General features: G+C 42.7%; 1 protein-coding gene across 7 annotated transcripts in view; it reads left to right on the top strand.

Annotated features, from left to right (window-relative positions):
* synpo2b (synaptopodin 2b) overlaps positions 1-26,267 on the top strand; it is a 221,485-nt gene that overhangs the window by 163,411 nt on the left and 31,807 nt on the right. For 4 of the 7 annotated variants that reach the window (XM_038791855.1, XM_038791853.1, XM_038791852.1 and 1 more), the window contains exons 2-4: positions 3,703-3,854; positions 18,482-19,317; positions 21,257-23,436. In XM_038791855.1, coding sequence (XP_038647783.1) covers positions 3,703-3,854; positions 18,482-19,317; positions 21,257-23,436 — 3,168 coding nt within the window. Of the gene's footprint in view, positions 1-3,702; positions 3,855-18,481; positions 19,318-21,256; positions 25,240-26,267 lie in introns of those variants that run through there. The other 3 variants (XM_038791857.1, XM_038791859.1, XM_038791858.1) reach the window with 3 other exon arrangements.

Here is a 26,267-nt window from a genome sequence, read left to right as displayed (position 1 = left end):
AGATTAATTTAAGGGAGAGCTGGTAAACACAAAGGAAAAGGAATGGAATGGTAAGCAGGTAGGCTTAGATGAAGTAGAGTGGGGGAAGCTGATGTGGAGCACAAACACCTGTATCGACTAGTTGGGCTGAATGGCTCGTTTCTGTGCCATACATTCCATGTCATTTTTTGGTGCTGGCCACTGATGGAGGCATGTCAGCCGAATCACAAAGAGAGTTCCCTGTTCTTCAAATAATGCTGTAGGATCTGTTACATTCACCTCAGTTACATTGCTCATAACAACCTAGATTCTGTGCTCATATCTGCGGTGAGAACGTAATATGCAACTTTATGACTTAAGTGTGCTATCAGTGGAGCTAGGCTTTTACAAATGAGATCATTACGTACAGTACATGAGAAAAGTAACTAACTCTGGGTTACATCCTTATGGAAACATCAGACAATTACATCTTTTCTCTCGGATGTTTGAGATTCAATGGGAATTGAAAATTTCTTTGGGTGGGAAAGTTTTTAAGGTCACATGGATGTACTTTATTTAGATCGGATTATGGAGCATAAAATACAACTTCCATTATATAGAAGCTATTTTTAGGTTGAGCTGGGAACTTTCACATTTGGCTCAACCAGAGCTTGCACATAAATGTAAAACATAGGACTGCAATGCACTGAAGAACAGTGATTGAATAATTTCTGGATCACTGGATTTTTACCGGTATTTTAGATTGTATTATCAATCCCAATGTGTCAAAAAATTTGTGCGAGAATGGGTGGTAAACAATATAAAACACGGGCGGCACGGTGGCACAGTGGTTAGCATTGCTGCCTACGGCGCTGAGGACCCGGGTTCGAATCCCGGCCCTGGGTCACTGTCTGTGAGGAGTTTGCACATTCTCCCCGTGTCTGCGTGGGTTTCACCCCCACAACCCAAAGATGTGCAGGTTAGGTGGATTGGCCACATTAAATTGCCCCTTAATTGGAAAAAATGAATTGGGTACTCTAAATTTATTAAAAAAAAAAAAACAATATAAAACACAAGAGCAAAAATGGTACTAATCCGAATTTGGACTGGCCTCTGCTTTGCCTTTCCCTACTCTTTCCTTGCTCCGACAGATCAATGCCGAGAGCAGCCTGCCTCACTTAAGTGGGGTGGGGGGGGGGCTGTGATTTGAACTTATCTCCTTCGAGGTTTGTGCCATTGAATTATGCGACATTCTTTGAGCATGATGTGCACTGTGCTCAAGATGCTTTAAGTTGAAGGAATCCATCCGAGGGGCAAACATGTGTCCATACTACAGGCCAACCTGACAATGTTGGGGGCGATTCAGTGGACCAAGTTAAAGTCTGCTAAATGGGATGTTTAGCAGGGTGTCTCTCAGCAGCTGCAACACCGAGAAACACCACGCTATCCAACGGCCTAATGGTTCATTTAAATATTCAGATCTGAATCTTGCCCAGTGAGGGTGAGATCCAGATCACACCGGTGGAATCAGTCTAGTGATTTTGCACTTAGCATGAAGCCCGATTCACGTAATTCACTCCTTGCACCCGGATCCATGCCGAACCCAATGGGGTCACTGAATTACATCCGCTGCTTTAATTTCATGGGCTGGTTTAGCACACTGGGTTTTAAAGCAGACCAAGGCAGGCCAGCAGCACGGTTCAATTCCCGTACCAGCCTCCCCGAACAGGCGCCAGAATGTGGCAACTAGGGGCTTTTCACAGTAACTTAATTGAAGCCTACTCGTGACAATAAGTGATTTTCATTTCATTTAATTTAATTTCTCTACGGTGCGCATGTTACATTTATTGCCCTGCACAGTTCCTTTAAGATTGCAGTGCTGCAAAACATGCAAACATCTTCAAGGGAATACATCTTATGTGCAACTTGTTGTCCCCCTCCCAGAGTGTTAAGTTCCAGCTGACAAGGTGTGCAGGCAGGAATCCAAGTACCTCAACATGACAGAGGTCCAGTGTCACAGGGGACTCCAGCTTTTAACAGAAACCTTCACGTCCATTTGCCAGATGATTGGGCTGGAGGTAGCTTCAAACTGTGTGGGTGGACACCCAATGCCCATGGCTCTTATCGGCACTGTAGCCCTTAACCTTTATACCTCTGGATCTTTCCAGGGGTCAGTGGGTGATCTCTCCTAGTCAGTTGCATACAGCTGCATCAAGCTGGTGACTGAAGCTCTGTTCAGGCAGATGAGCACATTCATCCATTTCAGGACGGACCTAGACAACCAGGCTGAGCGGGCCTGAGGTTTTGCGATCATTGCAGGGTTCCCCTGCATCCAGCCGGCCAAGTGGGTGCCTTCAACAGGAAGGGGTTTCACTCCATGAATGTTCTAATCATGTGGGAATACAGGACCCAGATCCTACAAGTTTGTGTGGGGTACCCTGGCAGGGCAGCTCCCACAATCCTTACATATTGCGCCATCACAACTGCCACAGCTGTTCCGGGTTCCAGCTCTCCTCAAGGGATGGTTGCTAGGCAGCCAAGGGTCAAAGACTTTGGCTAGTTTTATAAAAATTATTGGTTAATTCACTTGTGCTATAACTCCAGAGTACGTGGGTTTGGAATTGACCATGCACTAGCCCAGGGTGTCATAACTCAACCTTAACTGATAACTACATGTGGCATTGAACAAACCAGGTCTAGCAGTGGAAATCAGGAAGAAACAGCCAGAACAGCTGTTATGGGTATTTGGGCTATTTCTATAGGGGTTTTAACCAAAGTATAGTTTAAAGACAGGAGAAAGTTCCAGAAGTTCTCGGCATATTTTTCTTTCTCCTTCTAAATTACCAGAGATAAGGTAGTTCATTAACAAAAATACACCAATGCCATATGAAATAATAGCATGGTAGAGTTCTAAGTAAGATGAATAAACACTAATATCTTACCAGAAATAAATGACTCTTGTAATGATGCCTATGTCATTTAGAGATATTTAGGTCTTCTTGTGATCGCCAGGTAATTAGTCAAAAGGTTGGCAAAGCCCCTGGAGAGATAATGTAGATGATTAAATGTGGCTATTTACACTGTTTCTTCACTGTCACCACCCACTTGTCATTGAAGTTACAGTGAGAGACTGGACATTTGAAAAAAGCTTTGTGGATATTCTCCCCAATTTTCTTTTCTCTTCATTGTTTCTCATTTTTACCTGTATACGTGGCTTTCCTTTGGTAAGTGTATCTGCATGTTTTTCCTGTTACTGATGGGACAACAACGTCCAACTGCACTGACACATTAAGACTATTTGATGAGTTATGATGCCAAGACACAATTACCAAGATAAATCATTTAATGAGCTTACTCAAGTCTAAATCTAGGGTTTGAGCACATAGCGGTGAATCCTACGCCTGCTCCTTTGCCATAACTTTCCTGGAAGAGCTGGCAAATATCCTGGGGAAATGGCAAAAGCTACGGAGCAAGCTTGCAGAGATTCACACAAAATAATGTGCCCACATTTTGTGATATATTGAACAATCCATAAATCTATGATCCATTGCTACTCGTCATAAAGAGTTATAACCTGCAAGACATTTCCAGAATTATATTAAGAGTAACTATATTTGTAGAGCTCTACCTTTGTTCTTTTGATTATGTCTTCAGTGCTTTTATTCCTATATATATATTGTTCATATATCATATAAATTGTACATTTTTCTAGCTGTATCTACCTTGTGTCTGTCATGTTTCTAGGTGCGGAAGAAGAGTAAAGCCTGCAGAGCTGGATTATGCGAGGGAGATGAATTTATCTCGATCAACAGTAAACCTTGTTCAGAATTAACCCATTCCGAAGCCATGCAGCTCATAGATGGGACCAGTGAAACTCTGCAAATTCTTATTAAAAGGTAGAGCCATTTATATTGAAAAACCAACAAGTCTGTTTATTTATTATCACTTCTCGTATTTGCCTTCTACAATGATAGAACTCAATATTAAAATGGGGAAGTGAAACAAACATACATTGATTTAGTCACTCGGCTAACAGAACAATGTCCATTTTATGTAGAATGGTTGTTTACATTATTATTGCGATATCCATAAGATAACCAAATTTTTCGTGTTGAAAGTTGTGTGCGTACGTCATCTGTATTGCAGATGCTGCACACATGCAGTGAAGATTATATTTCCAAATAGGGGATTATGATTGTGAACTTCAGTAGTTTTGTGCCTCTAGATGCTTACCTTCATTTCCCATGGGCACAACACACCGCCAGCCAACTCCTGCATCCCACTCAGCAAAGATATGATTTAACACAGGTGTCCTGGATGATGTTGATTTGTTATTATAGTGTTGTCACACAAACCAGCTAGCTGAAGTACTGCCAGGATCCCAAGTTTGGGTAACAAATGTCCAGAGAGCGTCTACATTGTTTAGTTAAGGAAAAAGAAGTTTGCAAGGTGGGCCCTGCAGTAGTGTTATTTAAGTGACCATGCATCTTGCTGCTGCTTATATAATTTCTGGGACCTTTCCTATTGTAAAGTGTCTGAAAGTATTCCATGTTTTGTGGAGGTGTTTTGGTGAGTTCCTGCATTTTTCAGAGAATACTGCCTCATCCTCATAAGGGTGGCAGTGAAGTAGGTGACTTACTCACGTAAAGGCTGCAACACATATGGGGATGATAGTGCCAGTGTCCCTGGGTCTACAGCACGACAAGGTGATGGAGCAACAGCTGAGGAGAATCAAGCTCCGCAGCATTCCATCTGCCAAGAGGGAGTTAGACTTCTCCATTTTCCTTAACAGTCACAGGAGCCAGTCAATACACCGAGCATCTTGGCACTCATGCCCATTCAGTGCTCTCTTATGTCCCCAACAAGGTCCTTATCTGAGTCTTCTGCAGCAGAACTTGCTGCAATGATGGGGTTTTTAAGAACGGTACTGCTATAATTGTGGGAGATTTTAATCTGCATATTGACTAGATGAATAAAATTGGCAAAGGTAGCCTGGGGGATGAGTTCATGGAGAGCATTTAGGGCAATTTCTAAGAACAACATGTTCTGGAACCAAAGGGAACAAGCTATTTGTGTCCTAGTAATGTGCAATGAGACAGGACTAATTAATTACCACCATATTAAAGAATCTCCTCTTTAAGAATAATCACCCAGTTGAGGGTGGGAAATGTGGGTTGGACACTAGAGTCTTAAACTTAAATAAAGGCAATTACAAGGATATAAAGACAAGGTTGTCTAAAGTGGAATGGAAAAATAGGTTCAAAGACTTAGACAAAAACATATAATTTATAGTGCAGAAAGAGGCAATTCGGCCCACTGAGTCGGCACCGACCCTTGGAAAGAACACCCAAAAGCTCCATCCTATCCTCGTAACCCAGCAACCCCACCTGACCTTTTTGGACACTAAGGGCAATTTTAGTATGGCCAATCCACCTAACCTGCACATCTTTGGACTGTAGAGACAACAGTATAAAAGGATTGGCAAACATTTAAGGAAACAATCCATAATTCTCAACAAAGATGTGTTTCAAAGATACTATGAGAAGGATGCATCACACATAGCTAACTAAGGAAGTTAAGGATGGTATCCAATCGAAAGAAATGATGTGCAATGTTGTGAAGATTGGTGGTAGGTCAGAAGATTGGGAAAATTTTGGAAACTAGCAAAGATGGCTAAATGGATATACAGAGGCGGAAACTGGATTGTGAGAGGTAACTAGCAAGAAGTATAAAAACAAACAGTAAAAGCTTCCAGAGTATATAAGAAGGAAAACAGTAGCTAAACATAGAACATACAGTGCAGAAGGAGGCCATTTGGCCCATCGAGTCTGCACCGACCCACTTAAGCCCTCATTTTCACCCTATCCCCGTAACCCAATAACCCCTCCTAACCTTTTGAGGACACTAAGGGCAATTTAGCATGGCCAATCCACCTAACCTGCACGTCTTTGGACTGTGGGAGGAAATCGGAGCACCCGGAGGAAACCCATGTAGACAAGGGAAGAACGTGCAGACTCCGAACAGACAGTGACCCAGCGGGGAATTGAACCTGGGACCTTGGCACTATGAAGCCACAGTGCTATCCACTTGTGCTACCGTGCTGCCCACCAAGTGAGCAATGGTCTACCCCTACTCATATTTCTCGTGTTCTTGCTTTCTTGGAGGGTGAGACGAGGGAATTAATAATAGGAAACAAGGAAATGGCTGAGACTTTCGATAAATATTTGTTTCTGTATTCACAGTAGAACATTGGGGGCCTCACGGTAGCATGGTGGTTAGCATCAATGCTTCACAGCTCCAGGGTCCCAGGTTCGATTCCCGGCTTGGTCACTGTCTGTGTGGAGTCTGCACGTCCTCCCTGTGTGTGCGTGGGTTTCCTCCGGGTGCTCCGGTTTCCTCCCACAGTCCAAAGATGTGCGGGTTAGGTGGATTGGCCATGCTAAATTGCCCGTAGTGTAAGGTTAATGGGGGGATTGTTGGGTTACGGGTATACGGGTTACATGGGTTTAAGTAGGGTGATCATTGCTCGGCACAACATCGAGGGCCGAAGGGCCTGTTCTGTGCTGTACTGTTCTATTCTATTCTATTCTATTCTAACATGCAGAAAAGCAGTGCACTGATTCCCAAGTATAGTAGAAAATAAAGAGAAACATGGAAGGAGGAACTTAAAACAATCACTCTCACTGAGAAAAAGTACTAGTGAAAATTAATGGGGATTTAAAGGCTACAAGGTCCCCTGGACCTGTATCCTAGGGTCTTAAAAGAAGTGGCTGCAGAGATAGTCAATGCATTGGTTGTAATTTTAAAAAATCCCTACAGTCTGGAAACATAGCAGCAAATTGGAAAACTGCAAATGCAAAACTCTATTCAAGAAGTAGAGATGCTGGCGTTGGATTGGGGTGAGCACAGGGCGAAGTCATACAACACCAGGTTAAACCAACAGGTTTGTTTCAAACACTAGCTTTCGGAGCACTGCTCCGTCCTCAGGTGAATGAAGAGGTATGAGGAAGGAGCAGTGCTCCGAAAGCTAGTGTTTGAAACAAACATGTTGGACTTTAACCTGGTGTTGAAAGACTTCTTACTCTATTCAAGAAGGGAGAACAACGATAGGCAAAGAAATTATGGGCCAGTTGGAGTAACAACTTTCATTGGAAAATGCTAGAATCTATTCTTGGGGAGGATGTAACAGGACATGTAGAAAATCATAATATAACCAAGCAGGGTCAACATAGCTTTGTGAAATTTAGAGGTTCCAAGAGGCATTCAATAAGGTTTCAAAGAAAAGTATACTGCACAAGATTGGAGCTCATGATGTTGGGAGTGATATTCCAGCATGTATAAAAGAATGACTAACTAACAGGAAACATAGAACATAGAACATAGAACAGTACAGTACAGAACAGGCCCTTCGGCCCTCGATGTTGTGCCGAGCAATGATCACCCCACTTAAACCCACGTAACCCGTATACCCGTAACCCAACTAACCCTATACTACGGGCAATTTAGCATGGCCAATCCACCTAACCCGCACATCTTTGGACTGTGGGAGGAAACTGCAGCACCCGGAGGAAACCCACGCACACACGGGGAGGACGTGCAGACTCCACACAGACAGTGACCCAGCCGGGAATCGAACCTGGGACCCTGGAGCTGTGAAGCATGGATGCTAACCACCATGCTACCGTGAGGCCCCGAAACAGAGGGTATAATTCTGCCGATTGGAGACTAAGTGCTCCTGCTAGCGGGAAAACTGGAGTGATTCCCACTGGCAGTAGGAGCGAACCCGACGTGCCATTAAATGGCCTGTAGAAAATCTTTTCACCAAGGTTGGGGTTTCCGTGCTATTCAGTGGCACACCGGGGTTCTCACTGAACGCGAGAGGGGGTGGGACCTAATCTTTCTGAGAGGACCCATTCCTCAGAGTTCAGGTGCTATTTTTAAATAGTGCCCTGATCTCAGAATGTTGCTGTAGCCACCCCTCCACCACGGATCACTGACAAGGCCCCCCTCCCGCCCACACACTAACCACTGGAAGGGCCACTTTGTCAGCCTCACCCCAATCAGCACCCCCCCCCCCCCCCCCCCCCCCCCCCCCCCCCCCCCGCCTGGGTCATCAGCTCCCCCAGTCTCCCTATTCACCTCCCCAAAGTCCCCTCCCATTAGCCCCTCCTTATTCCACCCCTCAACCTGATTCCTCCCTTTAGGCCCCACTCCAGAGGTAGTTCAAACCTCGGCGGCGGGAGAGGCCTCCCAGCGGCGGGACTTCGGCCCATCGCGGGCCGGAGAATCGCTGCAGGGGGCTCACTGCTCGACGTGGCGCGATTTCCGCCCCCGCAAATTCCCGGGTGGCAGAGAATTTCTGCCACGCTGGGGGCGGGATTTTCGGCGGCCTCGGGTGATACTCCGACCCTGCGTGGGGTCGTAGAATTTCGCCCCTGGTCACTGTTCCCGAAATGCTCCCCTACTGAAACGTCTACCACCTGCCCCGGCTCATTCCCCAATACCAGGTCCAGTACAGCCCCTTCCCTAGATGGACTATCTACATATTGCTTTTAGAATCCCTCCTGGATGCTCCTTACAAACTCTGTCCCGTCCAAGCCCCTAGTACTAAGTGAGTCCCAGTCAATATTGGGGAATTTAAAGTCTCCCATCACAACATAGAACATAGAATGATACAGCGCAGTACAGGCCCTTCGGCCCTCGATGTTGCACCGACATGGAAAAAAACTAAAGGCCATCTAACCTACACTATGCCCTTATCATCCATATGCTTATCCAATAAACTTTTAAATGCCCTCAATGTTGGCGAGTTCACTACTGTTGCAGGTAGGGCATTCCACGGCCTCACCACTCTTTGCGTAAAAAGCCCACCTCTGACCTCTGTCCTATATCTATTACCCCCCAATTTAAGGCTATGTCCCCTCGTGCTAGCTACCTCCATCCGCGGGAGAAGGCTCTCGCTGTACACCCTATCTAACCCTCTGATCATTTTGTATGCCTCTATTAAGTCACCTCTTAAACTTCTTCTCTCTAACGAAAACAACCTCAAGTCCATCAGCCTTTCCTCATAAGATTTTCCCTCCATACCAGGCAACATCCTGGTAAATCTCTGCACCCGTTCCAAAGCTTCCACGTCCTTCCTATAATGAGGCGACCAGAACTGTACGCAATACTCCAAATGCGGCCGTACTAGAGTTTTGTACAACTGCAACATCACCTCATGGCTCCGGAACTCAATCCCTCTACCAATAAAGGCCAACACACCATAGGCCTTCTTCACAACCCTATCAACCTGGGTGGCAACTTTCAGGGATCTATGTACATGGACACCGAGATCCCTCTGCTCATCCACACTACCAAGAATTTTACCATTAGCCAAATATTCCGCATTCCTGTTATTCTTTCCAAAGTGAATCACCTCACACTTCTCCACATTAAACTCCATTTGCCACCTCTCAGCCCAGCTCTGCAGCTTATCTATGTCCCTCTGTAACCTGCAACATCCTTCCGCACTGTCTACAACTCCACCGACTTTAGTGTCGTCTGCAAATTTACTCACCCATCCTTCTGCGCCCTCCTCTAGGTCATTTATAAAAATGACAAACAGCAACGGCCCCAGAACAGATCCTTGTGGTACGCCACTCGTAACTGAACTCCATTCTGAACATTTCCCATCAACTACCAATCTCTGTCTTCTTTCAACTAGCCAATTTCTGATCCACATCTCTAAATCACCCTCAATCCCCAGCCTCCGTATTTTCTGCAATAGCCGACCATGGGGAACCTTATCAAACGCTTTACTGAAATCCATATACACCACATCAACTGCTCTACCCTCGTCTACCTGTTCAGCCACCTTCTCAAAGAACTCGATAAGGTTTGTGAGGCATGACCTACCCTTCACAAAACCATGCTGACTATCCCTAATCATATTATTCCTATCTAGATGATTATAAATCGTATCTTTTATAATCCGCTCCAAGACTTTACCCACCACAGACGTTAGGCTCACCGGCCTATAGTTACCGGGGTTATCTCTACTCCCCTTCTTGAACAAAGGGACCACATTTGCTATCCTCCAGTCCTCTGGCACTATTCCTGTAGCCAATGATGACCTATAAATCAAAGCCAAAGGCTCAGCAATCTCTTCCCTGGCTTCCCAGAGAATCCTAGGATAAATCCCATCAGGCCCCGGGGACTTATCTATTTTCACCTTGTCCAGAATTGCCAACACTTCTTCCCTACGCACCTCAATGCCATCTATTCTAATAGCCTGGGTCTCAGCATTCTCCTCCACAATATTATCTTTTTCCTGAGTGAATACTGACGAAAAGTATTCATTTAGTATCTCGCTTATCTCCTCAGCCTCCACACACAACTTCCCACCACTGTCCTTGACTGGCCCTACTCTTACCCTAGTAAGAGTAGGGCCAGTCAACAACCCTGTTGCTTTTACTCCTTTCCAAAATCTGTCTACCTATCTGCTCCTCTATCTCCTGCTGTCTGTTGGGAGGCCTGTAGTAAACCCCCAACATTGTGACTGCACCCTTCTTATTCCTGATCTCTCTACCCATATAGCCTCACTGCTCTCTGAGGTGTCCTCCCGTAGTACAGCTGTGATAGTCTCCCGAACCAGTAGTGCAACTCCTCCACCCCTTTTACACCCCCTGTATCCCGTCTGAAACATCTAAATCCTGGAATGTTTAGCTGCCAATCTAATTTAATACAATTTAATTAAATGGAGTGTGACTGAAGAATGCGGAGGAATGCAGGAATCGAGGTGGCCTTGTACATGAATCACAAAATGTTAGCAAGAAATTAGGAAGGCAAAGTGAATGTTGATCTTTGTTGCACGAGGTGTGAAGTAGCAAAGTAGAAAAGTCTTGCTATAACTGTACTGGGCATTGGTGAGACCACACCTAGATAACTGCATAGTTTTGGTCTCCTGACTCCTGGGATGAAGGGGTTGTATTTTGTGGAAAGATTTAGCAATTTTAGCCTATTATCATTAGAGAAATTAAAAGTGATCTTATTGAAACATATAAGTTTCAGAGGGGGCTCGACAAGGCAGATGCTGAGAGAATGTTTTGCCTCATGGGGGAATTAAGAATTAGGCGCAGCTTAAGAATCAGGGTCTCCCATTTAATACCCAGATGAGGAGGAATTTCTTCTCAAAGAGGACTGGTAGTCTTTGGAATTCTCTTCCACAGAGAACTGCGGAGTCTGGGTCATTGAATATTTAAAGGCTGAGTTAGACAGGTTTTTGATCTACATAGTGGCACAAAGGTTAGCACTACTGCCTCACAGCGCCAGGGACCCGGGTTTGATTCCAATCTTGGATGACCACGGAAATTGCACATTCGCCCCATGTCTGAGTGGTTTTCCTCCGGGTGCTCCAGTTTCCTCCCACAGTCCAAAGATGTGCAGGTTAGTTGGATGAGACATGCTAAATTGCCCCTTGGAGTTCAAAAGTTGTGGGGATAGGGTGGGGGATTGGGCCTAGATATGGTGCTCTTTCAAAGGGTCGGTGCAGACTCGAAGGGCTGAATGGCCTCGTTCTGCACTATAGGGATTCTATGAAAGATGTAAAATATTATGGGAGCAGGGTGAAAATTGGAATTAAGGCCACAACCATGAATGATGGAGCAGGCTTGATGGATTTAATGGCCAACTGCTGCTCCTATTTTCATCCTATCTGATGATCTTACCTCATCCTCCATTGAAATGGCAATTGAGGTATTCTTTACTCCTATACCCCACCCCCGCCCTGGTGTGGCTGCAGCCTTCTCATGCTCACATTACTCACTACATTTGGGGTTAGTTAGATTGGTCACTCTAAATTTCTCCTTAGTGTCCAGGGATGTGCAGGTTAGATGAATTGGCCATGATCAATGCGAAGGACCCCACTCATCAATGTTATGTTTTTGCTCATTTTTTCCCTCCTTGGGCTCACATAGCTGGGCAGTCAGAGGTTCTTGGGTGTCTGAAAGCAGAAGTTCACTGACCTTGAGCACTTGCATGAAATCATACGACTTCTTATGGCAATGCTACCAAATCCACAGTTCTCCAGGAATTAATCCTCCAGGAATTAATTATCCTGGCCACCTGCTTCCACTCACATTTGAGGGAGGTCCTTGAGGGTCTCCTCCTCCCCAGTGGGACATGGCCTTATTTTTCCTCTTTCCCAGCTGCACTGCTAACAGGATCCTCCGTCTGCCCTGATGTTCATTTTCCAAGAATTTAAATTTCAGTAATCTGTTTGTTCAACTTCCCTTTAAGATGCAACCCTCCTTTAAGGAGAACGGGCTGATTGTACCAGGTTATCGTCAAGCAACACTACTGGGGCCCCCTGCTGTGTTTGAAGTTCATCGGTAATGTTCAGGAGCAGGCAGCAGCACCAGTTAGTGTCTCAACTATAATATCCCGCAAGGGACCTAACCGGTGGGAATGCTAGTCTTTCCCGTGCTCCTTGTGGAGTACGCCCCCCCCCCCCCCCCCCCCCCCGATAGGGGCAGGGTATCTCAATTAACTACTGTATATAAGGTGGGCCAGTAAGGCACGACCAGAGAGAAACCTGATAGGGATCTACCGGGTAGTGTATATATCATTTGTGTAGATAAAACGTTGTTCTTATGTTACTCGGTGTTGACTCCTCGTGCCCTTATTAAAGCAACGATGCAGCTTGCTTTCTTAAATTGGAATGTGCACAGGCAGGTTGCGAGTCTTGACCTATGCGCCCAAAAACAAGAATATCCAATTTCTCATCTCTGAATGCAGCCTACTTTGTGCATCTGCTAATCATTCACTTGCAGGTCTGTGGGAGTTTTTTTAGTTCACATCCAAGCCACTAGATGGAGAACCATTTGGAAACAGGACATTCCGACTTCGAGGCACAAGGAAGAAATGGCATCATTCAACTCATCTGATTCGAATTACACTTCCTGGCACTCTGTGACAAAGTTGCATTAATAGCAGTTGAATAATTTGTGGGCCAGATCATCTCACACTCTGGGCTACAGAAGACCATTTGACAGTGAGTCAGTCATGATTGATAGTACAAAATCAATGATGAAGGTAGATAACACACTTAGAAAACCATGTTACTCTAGAAGGGGTAGAGTTTTGCTGCTTGTTAAGATTAAGTTGTCACTATTAGGAAAGATATTTGACACTTTTCATACCCAGCATCAGCATTAAGCACATTTGGATCAAGTATAAAACAGAAATTAGAGGAATTTTACCCCAGAAGAACCCACTAATTTTACCCCAGAAGAACACCCTAAGTGACTTTTATTTTCTTAATATCAGTCACCCTTGCCAATTATCTCCTGTCACAGAGTCTTAACCAATGTGAGCACAGATTGGAGTATTTGACAGGGAGGTCAATATGCTTGATTTGCAGTCTGTCCCTGACCTTCTGGTGAATGTTGGGGGGGGGGCGGGGGGTAGCAGCGAGTGCTATGAATCAGGCTTCCCCACCCAATTCTTCCTGCCAGAAGCCTTCAACATTTACCCTACATTTCCAGAGTCTTCAACATTTACCCTAATATTTTCAATTAATATTCAGGTCAAGAGATTTGAGATGTGTTACTTGACTATCTTCCCACATAGTTACTAATTGCTGCTCGTACTTTCAGTCACCAGAGTTGCACAGCATTAAATGATTAGTGATTTATATCATAATTGAATAGCTTGGCAAGATACGTTAAGAATCTGAATGATAACTTACTCTTCCTTCGTGCCTAGCAGTAACAAAGTTCAGCAAATTCTCGATTATAGTTGTGCATAATGTACTACAAGAATGTTTTTGAATTGATTAAATGTCGTTAAAGGTACTTCTGCATAATAAATTTGCAAACATTTTTACTGTTATACGAATATTTACCACTTAAAGAATGAGTTGCAGTACTAATTGTGCTAATACCACAGAATTCTTTTCCACTAACACATTATGGGTTAACCTGTAATAGAATACATATTTATGTGGCATGTGCCTCTTCCAAAGCATTTATGCTTCCTTCTGCATTAACACTGTCAAAATGCATTAAAATATTAATTTAATGGTTGTGGGATTTATAGATTTGACCTTTTAATGTCCGTTTTTTTTTACAACTTAATTGACATGTGGATTGCTTACATTTTCTTAACATTTAATTAACTTTGGTTTGGCTGGCGAGAAAGCGGCTGGAAATCTAAATGATGTCTTCCAGAGCTTTTCATCTTTTTGAATGCCTGATTCATTAACGCTTCGCAGGTGCAATTTTAGCCCCCTGGTTTCCATATCTTCAATGTATATTTAGGTAATTAGATTAGAGACTCGATACTTGATAGTCTGTACAGGCAACTGCTGATTGGTGCACTTCCTCTGTGTCACCAGTCTAAATACAATCTCCGACCATTGCATGATAAATTCTAGCTGTAAAAAAGTCACATATGCTGATCAGAAACATATGCAGAGAAAGGTTTAAGCACGGTTGTAGATTTTTGCACTTTTTACATTTCCCAAGTACAACAAGGTTCTAAATCTTTAAATATTCTGACTAGATACAGATCTAGACCACAATGCCAACCATGAAAGATCAAATTAACAATTTAAACCAAGTTTCAGCAGTGATCTTTAGACAGTGGCTCACGTCCATAATACCAAAATTCAATAGAAATTCTATAGTTCACAATTCAGATACATTTCAGCTTGCAGCTCAGGTGAAAATTATAAAAACCACCTGATTTTAATTTCTATTGAAATCAAGCTGAAATCCACCCTGCGGTTTTTCTTTGCTACAATACATGTTGGGCAAGAATTTGGCGTCGTTAGCACTTTTTAAAAAACATATGACAAGTGCTTTTACAACTCCAAAATAGCATCCACTTGCATGTTTATGGGACAAATCTGGCCAGACACCATATTGGCAAATGTATTAATGTGGTCACAAAATGAATGTCTGCAAAGCAGGCAGATCATGTGGTCAATCAGCATGCAACATTAATTAAACACCAGCAATGCCATTTGAGAACTGCCCTTTTGTAACCTTCTGCTGAACACATGGTCAGTCATAAGAAGGATTTTTCCTCCACCACCTCTATTTAAATAATTATCAACTAGTACACCCATGGTTGTGAGCAATGTTTGCAGGTTATTTGCTGATTAATTTCTTCTGACTGTTGTTAGAAGTCTAGACTGCTTGAATAGTTGTTTCAACTTGTAGAAATCAACAGAGAGTGATGCAGCAGGTGCTGAAGGACCTTTGCTCATCTCAAAGCTTTTACACAAATCAATAGGGTGGCACGGTGGCACAGTAGTTAGCATTGCTGCCTCACAGCGTCAGGGACCCGGTTTCAATTCCGGCCTTGGGTGACTGTGTGGAGTTTGCACTTTCTCCCCATGTCTACGTCAGTTTCCTCCCACAGTCCAACCAAAGATGTGCAGGTTAGATTCATTAGCCATGATAAAGTTGCCCCTTAGTGTCCAGGGATGTGCAGGTGGGGTTACGGGTTTGGGTGGGGGGACTGGGCCTAGGGAAGGTGCTTTTTCAGAGTTTGGTGCAGTCTCAATGGGCCGAATGGCCTCCTACTGCACTGTCGGATTCTATAAAAAAGAAAGAAATTGCTCACGGCCATGGGGATACTAGTAGGTAGTCTACTTGAAATACAGCATGACTTGAAGAATGAATGAAGGGTCTACAAAGCAGGACAAGGAAGAAAAAGTAGCGGGAGGAGAAAAGTGTTCTCAGCAAGATTTTAAGTTTGTCCAGGGTGTTGACAAAGTAATTCTCCTATATGAAGCTCAATGAGGAACAACATGTGAAAAGTCATCACTGAACTCGGGACAACAAGTATTACATTGTCAGTGGCTTTGAAGGTGTTTGCAGCAATTAACATTTATGCATCTGACTCCTTCCAGGCTGAAGCTGGAGGTATTTGCAACGTTTCGTAGTTTTGGTGGGTACAGGTGGTCACTGAGACTGTCTATTCATTAAGAACTGATCAAACAAGCAGAGTGAGCACATGGCTTTGCTAGGATTAAAGGCTTCTCTGGGGTGTGAGGTGGTATTAGCAGCTTGGATATTGCTTTCTGGATGCTACATGCCTATGCTGGAGGTGAAAGGGAACGTACGTCCTCAACATCCAGCCAGTGGGTGACCATAGGCAGTGAATCATTAAGGTCAGTATCCTGGCATACGATGCCTTCGTTCTGCCACTGTCTGCTGCACCATCATGGAAAACCAAACAGTAGCCGCTAGGTGACAAGGGCAAGCAATGGAAGACATTAGTCAGTGCTTCAGTGCTCTTCACTGGCACACAACATAGAAACAGTGAAAGCTATGCTGCCACATGCAGTGTCGTAGAGCAGACCATTGGCATGTTGAAATAACGCTTCCGTTGCCTGAAAGCTCTGGAGGAGCCCTACAGTAGTTGCTCGAACAGGTATCAGATTCATGGTGACCTGCTGCATGCTGTGCAACCTTGTCATCATGAGGCAAAGCCCTTGCCACCAATTATACATGGGCAGCAGAGGAGCAAGAGCATGAGGACATTGAAGGGAAGATGCAACTTAGACAAGCCTTTTCTGTCAAGGTTCCACCACTCATCTGAGCACAATGCCAGTAACTACAACTTGAATTCCCCATTCAACAACAGTTCCACACCATACAACAACCTTCACAATGTCCACTTGGCCACAATGCTAAAAATAAACATCATCACACTCTAAACAATATTTATAAATTAAATCATTCCATATTGCATACAGAAGTCAATTAATTGATCTTGTGCACCCCTTTGATGCCGGTTTTGAATGCATCTTTTCCTGAACTAGTGCCCTATGCATTGCTGACTCAAAGGCTGCAACAGAATTGGGGGAAGAAACAGCCCTGGGCCTCAAAGGTCCAGCAGCAGATTGTGCTTTTTTGGTTTACGTCTAGTTGGCTGATAGACAACAGAATGGACACTGGAGAATTTGCTGCTCTGTACACCATTGAATACTGTGATCAGTGCTATCAGCATGGAGAAAACATTTAAATGCTCAGGCAGCAGTGTGTTGACATGATGGCTGCATTATGCTGAACAGGTATGGGCTAACCGTGCATTGTGATCTCCGCACATGGAGCTAGCCAACTTTAAAAAATATATATTTTTATTCTCCTCCTTTTTCACATTTTCTCCCAAATTTACACCCACCAACAACAAACAATAATCAGCAACAAATATGTCAAACCCCACCACCAACCCCCAAACATCAGCCTGCATGTTAACATAAACAAATGACAAAAAGGAATCAGGGATTACCCATAGCCATCCTTAGTATACACAGCCCCCCTCCCCCCAACCCTCCCACCCACCCCCCCAACTAATGTTTGATGTTATCCAGTTCTTGAAAGTGCATAATAAATAGTGCCCATGACTTGTAGAACCCCTCCGAGCTTCCCCTCAGTTCGAACTTAACCTTCTCAAGGGTGAAGTATTCCAACAGGTCCCCCCGCCACGCCAGAGCACAGGGTGGAGAGGCTGCTCTCCATCCCAGCAGCATCCGCCTTCGGGCGATCAACAAGGCGAAGGCTATGATATCTGCCTCCGCACCCGTTTGCAACCCTAGCTAGTCCGACACCCCGAATATGGCCTCCCGGGACCCGGGTCCAGTTTCACACGCACCACCTTGGAAATTACGCTAAAAGCCTCCTTCCAGTACTCCCCTAGCTTTGGACAGGACCAAAACATATGAACGTGATTAGCGCCCTCCAACCCCCCCCCCCCCCCCCCCCCCCCCACCCACAACATTCACACACATCTTCTACTCCTTCAAAAAATCGGCTCATCCTCGCCCTCGTGAGGTGTGTTCTATATACCACCTTCAGCTGTATCAGCCCCAACCTCGCACATGGGGTGGAGACATTCACTCTCCGGAGCACCTCACACCAGACCCCCTCCTCTATAACCTCTCCCAACTCTTCCTCACACTTTGCTTTGATCCCTTCCAGTGGTGCCTTATCCTCTTCCAAAATAGCTCCGTACACCGCTGACACTGTCCCCTTCTCCAGTCCCCTTGTCGTCAGCACCTCCTCCAGCAATGTGGAAGCCGGTTCCTCTGGGAAGCTCTGTATCTCCTTCCTGGCAAAGTCCCAAACCTGCATATATCTAAACACTTCTCCCTGCTCCAGCCCAGACTTCGCTTCCATCTCCTCAATCCTGCAAACCGACCCCTAAGAAACAAATCTTTTAGCATCTTAATCCCCTTCTCTTCCCAGTTCTGAAAACTTCCATTCCACCTCCCTGGCTCAAATCTGTGGTTTCCCCAAATCGGCATTTCCCTTTACCCTGCCTCCAACCCAAAGTGTTGGCGAAACTGCCTGGAGCTAGCCAACTTAGTTATCTGTTTTGTAGAAACCAAAGCGCAACAGATGGCAAAACTAAAATCAATGTGAGCAATCCAGAAATAAAATCTAGCATCTTGGTGAATGAATACAGTAGAATAGAAATGCGTATTTTACTCTAATCAATTTGAAGGATCTTTTTGCGTTCTTTTTAGGCCCATCAGCGAGAAAACTGATCAGCCAGAATATGAAGTATATGAAGGAACAAAGCGACAGGAAACAGTGGAAACCACATTACAAGTTAGCGGCAGCAAAGCATCTTGCAAACAGGCCCTCCCTTTTGAACTTTACATCTCTGAGTCTCAGGACGAGGCTTACTATGGAGAGACGGAAAGTGACACAGATATTACAGGGAGGAAAGAAGAAAAGCAGAGGCAGAACAACTCGAGATTTTTTTTTAAAGAATGCACCAGCTCTGGAGAATCACTGAAGGACTCTAGCTGTAAAGAGAAGAGAGAACCCCAACCCCATATGGCCATGGTAGAATTCCAGTTGTCCCTTACTCAAGGGAAGCTTGGCGATCCAGAGACAACTGCCGTAACCATCATTGGGGCAGAAAAAATCAACTCTGTAGCCAGAGATCCAACTACACTGCATGAGAGTATCCAGAGAACTGAATCAGCAGCACCAGAACCTGATGGAAATGTTGCAATCCAGACTGCCTCAACTACTATATCACTGCAGAGCAAGAGTGACAAAAAGGTCAAACTGGTCGAAAGTGAGCTACAAGGAACAGAAGGGGATTCATATCAGTGCAGGGTGGAGCTGCCTTTGGATTCCTCTGACAGGGAGCAGAGTGGAAGGGAAGCCTCCACGTCTGAAGTTGGCAGTGGGTGTGCTGACTCTCTGGCTGAAGAGGGACAGTCGAAAATACGTAGCACGCCCCCTTTCTCCATTGGAATTTCATCAGAAGGAACAGAGCACGGATCAGAAGGGACACGCTCTGGGAAAGATTTGGCGAGAACCCACAAACACAGGGCTAGACAAGCCAGTGAGTACAACTGCTCTTGTAAATTTATACAGAAAGAAGTGTTATGCTGTTAATTTTATTTCCCTGAAGGATATCTAACTGACATCCAAAAAGACAGTGTACTAATGTGTCATTTGTCGCATTAAATAGCAATGGAATCAAGCTAAAGGTTGCAGACTGATGATGCTTGCAGAACTGAGTTTGACAGACACAAGCAGTTGTAATCCTGAGGGTTATTTGATCCCCTAAAATAGCAAATCTTTGCTCCAGTGAAAAGTGAACTCAGAATCTTGCCTGTCTCGTAGTCGGGAGGTCAACCTTTGATACTGTAAGCATATTAAGATTTTTACCTAAGTCAATTTGGACTGAATGCTGGCAACTGCTTATTAAGTGATGTTTTCAGTGTTTTCTACTGAAAGGGTAAATAGATGGTACTAATTTACGTTTGAAAGATTCATATAATTTCCAACTACTTTATATATTAACCATGCAGTAAAAATTCTAGGAGTCATACATTAAGCACATGGGATAGGTAAACAAGATACATTACGTTATTAACATTGCTTTGAATCTGTTATTAAATTAGTACATTCTTCTTGTAAATGTTTGCGTTTCGGAATCATGAAGATCTTGAAGACAATCTGATTAAAAATTTGTAAATTATTTAGACTTGGGTCCAATGGTTAATTGATCAGTGGTTGAAGACCATTAATTATTTGCTATTTGACCTGCAGTTTCTCTTAGAGATGCAAAGGATCTACATATTTTGTGAGTTGCAGAAACAACTATGCATTTTAATTGAATCTATCCTAGATTTACTGTATTAGCAGCAAGTAGTCCAATTGAAAGAATAGCCAAATTTTATAATTTTCCTCCTGTACAAAAGCAGTTTAAAATAAACTTTAAAACTGAATATCAAAAACGGATGAGTGTTAAGTGCTAAATACAAATATATTGTTGATGAGAATTTTAAATGTAATCACTTCCCTGATTAGTATTTCCTTAAAATACTAAAAAGAGGACTTAACTATGCGTCGATACGGTCTGGGGGTGTTACAGTTATTATGGGTTATTTTGTTGCATTTCATTGTTTGTCGTTATGTTTTATATTTTCTGTAAAAAATTCCAATAAAAATTATATTTAAAAAGAAACTATCCTACCATATTGTGATAGTTCATATAGTTTATAATTAATACCAATATGTTTGAGTCAATTGTGATCATTTAAAAATAAACATTTTAAAGTCCCTTCTACATATATAATTATCTATTTTCTGTGCTTTAAAAGGAAATGTCTTCATGCAGGCCATTTTGAATACCTACCTTCTGTATTTAAGACTTCTGTATTTAATTTGAAACATCATTAATTAAATAATACAGTATAAATCTGTTGACAGTTTAGAGATTTAAATGTTTATTCCAATTCATCGGTACATTATGATATTATGATACTCACAAGAAATAATTACAGTTAAAATGTGGTGTGTATAATAAACACATTCTCTGAGATACTCAATAAGTCTTTTTAATCCTCTGATTTAGCGGAATATAAAATAAACCAATTGAGAGACAGCAAGTTACTGTTTGAAATATTATCTCCTCTACTGTATATACTGCAAAGTTTAATGAATTATTTCATAGTTAAGAAATCAAATCATAGTAAAATATTCATTTCCATTTTAAATTTATAGCTTACATTTTGATTACATTTCTGTAAAATCCTTACAAGTAAATACATTTTTGCTGGGGTATAATTTGAGAACATTGATTTAGAGTATTATTCAAGTTGATTAATTGACTCAAAAATATTGGTATTAATTTATCATAAGTCAGATTATCATGTAGAAATTGTCTGTTTCACTTTCAAATTTGTGTTTTCAATAGTGATATTTTGTTGAACGGGCTATCTAGATACTGTGTGCTTTCTTTTTAAAACCCAAGTCTGATGTGCTTTCTACAGAGATCCGCCGGAGCGAAAGCCTGTCAGAAAAACAGGTTAAAGAAGCCAAGTCAAAGTGTAAAAGCATTGCATTGCTGTTGACAGCAGCTCCTACGCCCAGCTCCAAGGGGGCGTTAATGTTTAAGAAGCGTCGCCAGAGAGCAAAAAAGTATACTTTGGTCAGCTACGGCACTGGGGAGTTTGATCCTGACGACGATCAAGAGGACTCCATAGAATTCACTCTGGTGCCAACCAGTGACTCTGATCTTGACGAGGACTTTTGTGCCGATGTCAGCACTGCCCAGGTTGTGACGTTCGATTGGGATACAGGTTTAGTGGAAGTCGAAAAGAAGGAGAGGACAGAGGACGAAATGCAGAGATTGCCAGATACCAAGGGCAAAGGGGCCTTATTGTTTGCCAAGAGGAGGCAGAGGATTGATCAGTATACAGCTGAACAGGAGGAAATGAGGAGAGCTGGAGTTACTGAAGCTATCTCTACTCACACTGTAAACACAGAAAGTTATTACCAAACATCAAAAGGCAGTTTAAATGATTCATCACACACAATGCAAAATAATGCCACTGAAAATTACATTGATGTAAGTAAGTTACATGGAATTGAAAATGTAAGTGGAGTGAAAGGGAGATCTGAAATGGTTATCCAGAACTCGAAGTCAGCTGAAACCAATAGGACAGGTGCGACGAACAGAACAGCGACACCATTTCCTGGTGTACAAAATCGAGCTGCCGCTCCTTTCTCTCCGACAAGAAATGTGCCAAGTTCCCTGTCAGATTTACCTCCCCCACCCACCTACTCTTCCATCAGCCCACCACTTGACAATATCTACCGCATTGTGTCTCCTCCTTTGGCTACCATGGCTCAACCAGCCATTTGGTCACCAACAGGAATTGCAGGGGAGCAGATAGCATCCAGAGATGAGAGAATCTGTGTACCAGCAATAAAAACTGGTATCTTACAAGATGCAAGAAAACGGAACACTACAAAGCCCATGTTCACTTTCGTTGACCGTCCTAAGGTAGCTCCAAATCCAGAACTCCTGTCAATGGTCAAAGGTAAGACAGACAGACGTAGAGGAGTAGATCAGCCTGGTGGAGGTTTTGAGTCAGGACCTGAAGAGGATTATCTTAGTTTAGGTGCCGAAGCATCAAACTTTTTACAGACCCCAGCAATAAAGCAGAAGATACCTCCTCCAGTTGCGCCAAAGCCATCTGTTAAGAGCCCTCCTTCTGTGACAACCCCAACGTTACCTCCATTGCCACCTGCAGAAGTATCCAATCCTCAAGCTCCAGTCTATCTTTCTAAAAGCACTAATCAGGTGCCAGTAAAATCACATTCAGTTCAACCTGTAAATGCATTGTATCAGTCCCAGGGTGCTACCAACCAGTATGTGTCTTCAGCAGGACCCCGGTCAATAACATCAACACATTCATATCCTTCAAAAACACCACCCACAACTCCCATAGCAAATTCTGCACCAGCTGGAGGTATGGGTCCAGCCTATGAGATGCCAGCTTTGAAAGGTAAAGGAGCTCAGTTATTTGCAAGGCGACGGTCTCGAATGGAGAAATATATAGTAGACTCATCAACAGTCAAAGCCAGACAAGCACGGCCATCATCCCCCACCCCCTCCATGCCAGCATCTTGGAAGTATTCATCTAATATAAGAGCACCTCCCCCTTTGGCTTACAACCCTATTCATTCTCCATCTTATCCTCCTGGCATTTTGAAAGCACAATCCTCATCTTCATCTAAGTCAAATAAAGGTGCCAAAAAAGGTAAAGGCGCTAAAAAACCTCTCAATGCTTTGGATGTCATGAAGCACCAACCATATCAGCTTAATTCATCTTTGTTCACTTTTTCATCCACTCCTGATGCTAAAGCACCTCTAGCCACAAGCTCATCACTTTCTAAGCAATCAATAACGTCTGATCCTGTTCCACCTCAACCAGTTAATGCTACCTATCCTGTTTCTAAGAATGTCTCATCTGTGCCAACAGGACCATCTTTCAATCAAGCTAATACAGCTTCTGCTGAAGAGGAATATGTCTATCCTTCTGGAAAGAATACCTTTGTAGCCCAGAGTTATGCATCATACCCAAAGCAAGAACCATCAGCTCTGTCAGTTGCCATGGCACCAAGACCAAAGTTTTCAGCAAAGAAAGTTGGAGTCACAGCACAGGTGTGGAAACCCGCCACAATAGTGGAGTAATGCAATTATTGGAAGATGCCATAAATTTTTCTTTCTGCTATTTATATTTAATTTTGCTATGATGTAGAACTGGAGTTATTGGCAGTTTAAAGAGGTACACCATTTTCTACACCCCTCTCCAATAGATCTTTTACTAAACCTTTGTTTAAATTTCTACTGCTTTGGGGGTTTGAACAGTAGGCTACATCAAATGTACCTTTTCTATTCTAAGTATAACATATGTCATCTTAACTCACCTTTAAAAAAAAAAATAACTTATTTGCAAATGTAAGAGGTGGACAGAAAAATACTAATAATTCCAGAAGTATGTTGCTTTAAAAAGCATGTCAAAAGGAGAGGTGTATGATGGTGTGGAATTTCCTCACAATAGGTCTTGGGTGAATCTGTGCTCACCTCATGAAAATATTCACGTCTTCAGCAGCTCAAGAGAAAGGATAATCAGAGAATAATCAATAAAAGTTCAAGTACTTTTCCTAGAATCAAATAAAACATGTGGATCAATTTTGATGCAGGAACTTTAATTACCTCTAAGACATTACAGAAAATGTGTATAGTGGTTGAACAGGTTATATGGTATTCAGTAGGGAAAGGAGGAGTCTGGGAAAGATGGTGATGTGATATTGGGACAAGGTTTCTGTCGCTTTTCAAACACTCAAGCTCCTACAATTTCAGGTGTAATTATTGGCCAGTGATAATTTGCTCTTGTACAAGGATGCTTAGTACCAGACAACATATAAAATATGCCTTACCAATGTCAAAGATGCTTTAAAACATCAGTTGTGGCTCAGTGGGCAGCATTCTTACCTGAGAGGCAAAGGCTTGTGGGTTGAAGTCCCACATGAGGTACTCGAGCACAGAAATAGCTGATATTCCCGAGAAATCTGAGGGAGTGCGTACTGTAGGAAATGGCCCTTTTGAATGAGATGTTATTCTGGGGCGCTATCAGTTCTCTGAGGTGGATTTAAGAGATCAACAAACACTCTTTCATAGAAGAGCAGGGGAATTAGTCCTAGGCCGGGGTCTTCTGATCCCAACGAAGGTGCACCCCCGCCACTCGGGTTCCCTGTGACACGGCTGGTAAGCAATGTAAATGGCCATTCACTTCGGCCAATAGCAACCTGCCTCTGCCGACGGAAAAATATCTGCAGGGGGACAGGAAACGCCTGGCCCTAGTGTCCTAGTTAATACTTGTCCCTCAAGCAACATCACTAAAAACTAATTATTTGCTCATTATCACTACTGTTTGAGGGAGCCTCCAGAGTATAATTTTGCTGTTGTGTTTCTAGATTACAACAGTGACTAAAATTTAAATGTACTTCATTGGCTCTAAAGTGCTTTGAGATGTTCTGAGGTAATGAAAGGCGCTATATAAATGCAATTCTTTTCTTTATCAGTTCAATTAACTCACTTCACCTTTCCTCTGTTCTTAAACATCTTTGTGGTTTTAATGTGTTTTTATTATTATCTTTCTTTGTTGTATTTGAGCTGTTTTCACTTCTGCTGTGTCTTACAGATTGCAAAAAAGGTTGCAGTATCATCCAAATAAATAAGAATGTAAATTGTGTTCTATCCTTCATTCTGCCAAAGACATCATACCGTTTGGCTTTAATTCCAGAAAAATGTACACAGGTACTTACATTGACTTTTCTTGCGGAAGGATGATACTATAACTTCACAATTTGTGATTTTCTTTCATTTTGCAGTATAATTTCTTCTTGCCACTTGCTGTATTCTTCTCTCCTGTATTATTAAAATCCGTATTTTGTGTTTATATATTTATTTATTTTCACACCTATTTCTTTCCCCATGGTGGAATAAGCTAAGTTTTATGAAGAAAGGGCCAACAAAATGTTCTAGGAAGCAAATATATAATGGCAGCAAGAGCCATCTCACATTATGATCTCCAGATAGGATTTTATAAATAAGCCCAAATGCTGGCGTGGAGGGTGAAATAGGAATTGTAAATTGACAGGGCCATCGCCTACTGCAGCACCATTGGTCTGACAGCGAGCTCCCTGAATAGTGAATTGGCAACATAGTCAGATAATGATACTGTGTGACAGCTGGATCTTGTCAAAGTAAATCAGAAATGTGTTCCGTGACTAGTAACAACTATTTGTGTATACAGAAACAGAAAACAAGTGCACTAAAAAAACTGAACACTAAAAAATAGAAGAGTAATTAACTACATTTATTCTTAGTTAAGTGTATTCAAATTCCAACGGGCAAATCATTACATATCTGTATGATTTGAAAAAAAAAGAGAAATTATATAGTTTTAAATCGGCTAAATAGCATTTCATTATTCAAGAGAGCCTTGAACAGCACTTTCAATTGCTATGGTTTGTTAGCATTAAACAGATCCGTCAACATGACCACAATTACTAATTGGGTTCTAAGATATATCTACTTTTAAGAAGACTGCAAAATTTGGGATTCATTTTTCTTTCATTTGCTTTTGAAAATAATGCTTTGAATGCTTTTTTTTTTGTTTTGGGCAAGCTAAATTGCTCCGTAACTGTGACATTATCAAACAATACAGCAACAGCTGACACCAGCTGAAAGAGTCATTTGTGTTTGCATCCAAACACAAGATATCCTGTCACTGTTACTGATCTGTTCTTATCTGCTATGGACAGTGTGAGTTATATTCTCCTGAGGCTGAAAGGCTGATTCACTAAAGGTAGTCAACAATACGAGAGGATGACTCATTTGACTTATATGAAGCACAATTTGTGTTATTTTATTCTTGGCCTGCCAGACATTGGTGGCTAATTTGATTAAATCCAACTTAAACACCT

This window comes from Scyliorhinus canicula, chromosome 3 (assembly GCF_902713615.1).
Source record: "Scyliorhinus canicula chromosome 3, sScyCan1.1, whole genome shotgun sequence".
Taxonomy (NCBI): domain Eukaryota; kingdom Metazoa; phylum Chordata; class Chondrichthyes; order Carcharhiniformes; family Scyliorhinidae; genus Scyliorhinus; species Scyliorhinus canicula.
Note: the sequence above shows the minus strand (reverse complement) of the source record. Positions and strands in the feature narration are given on the sequence as shown.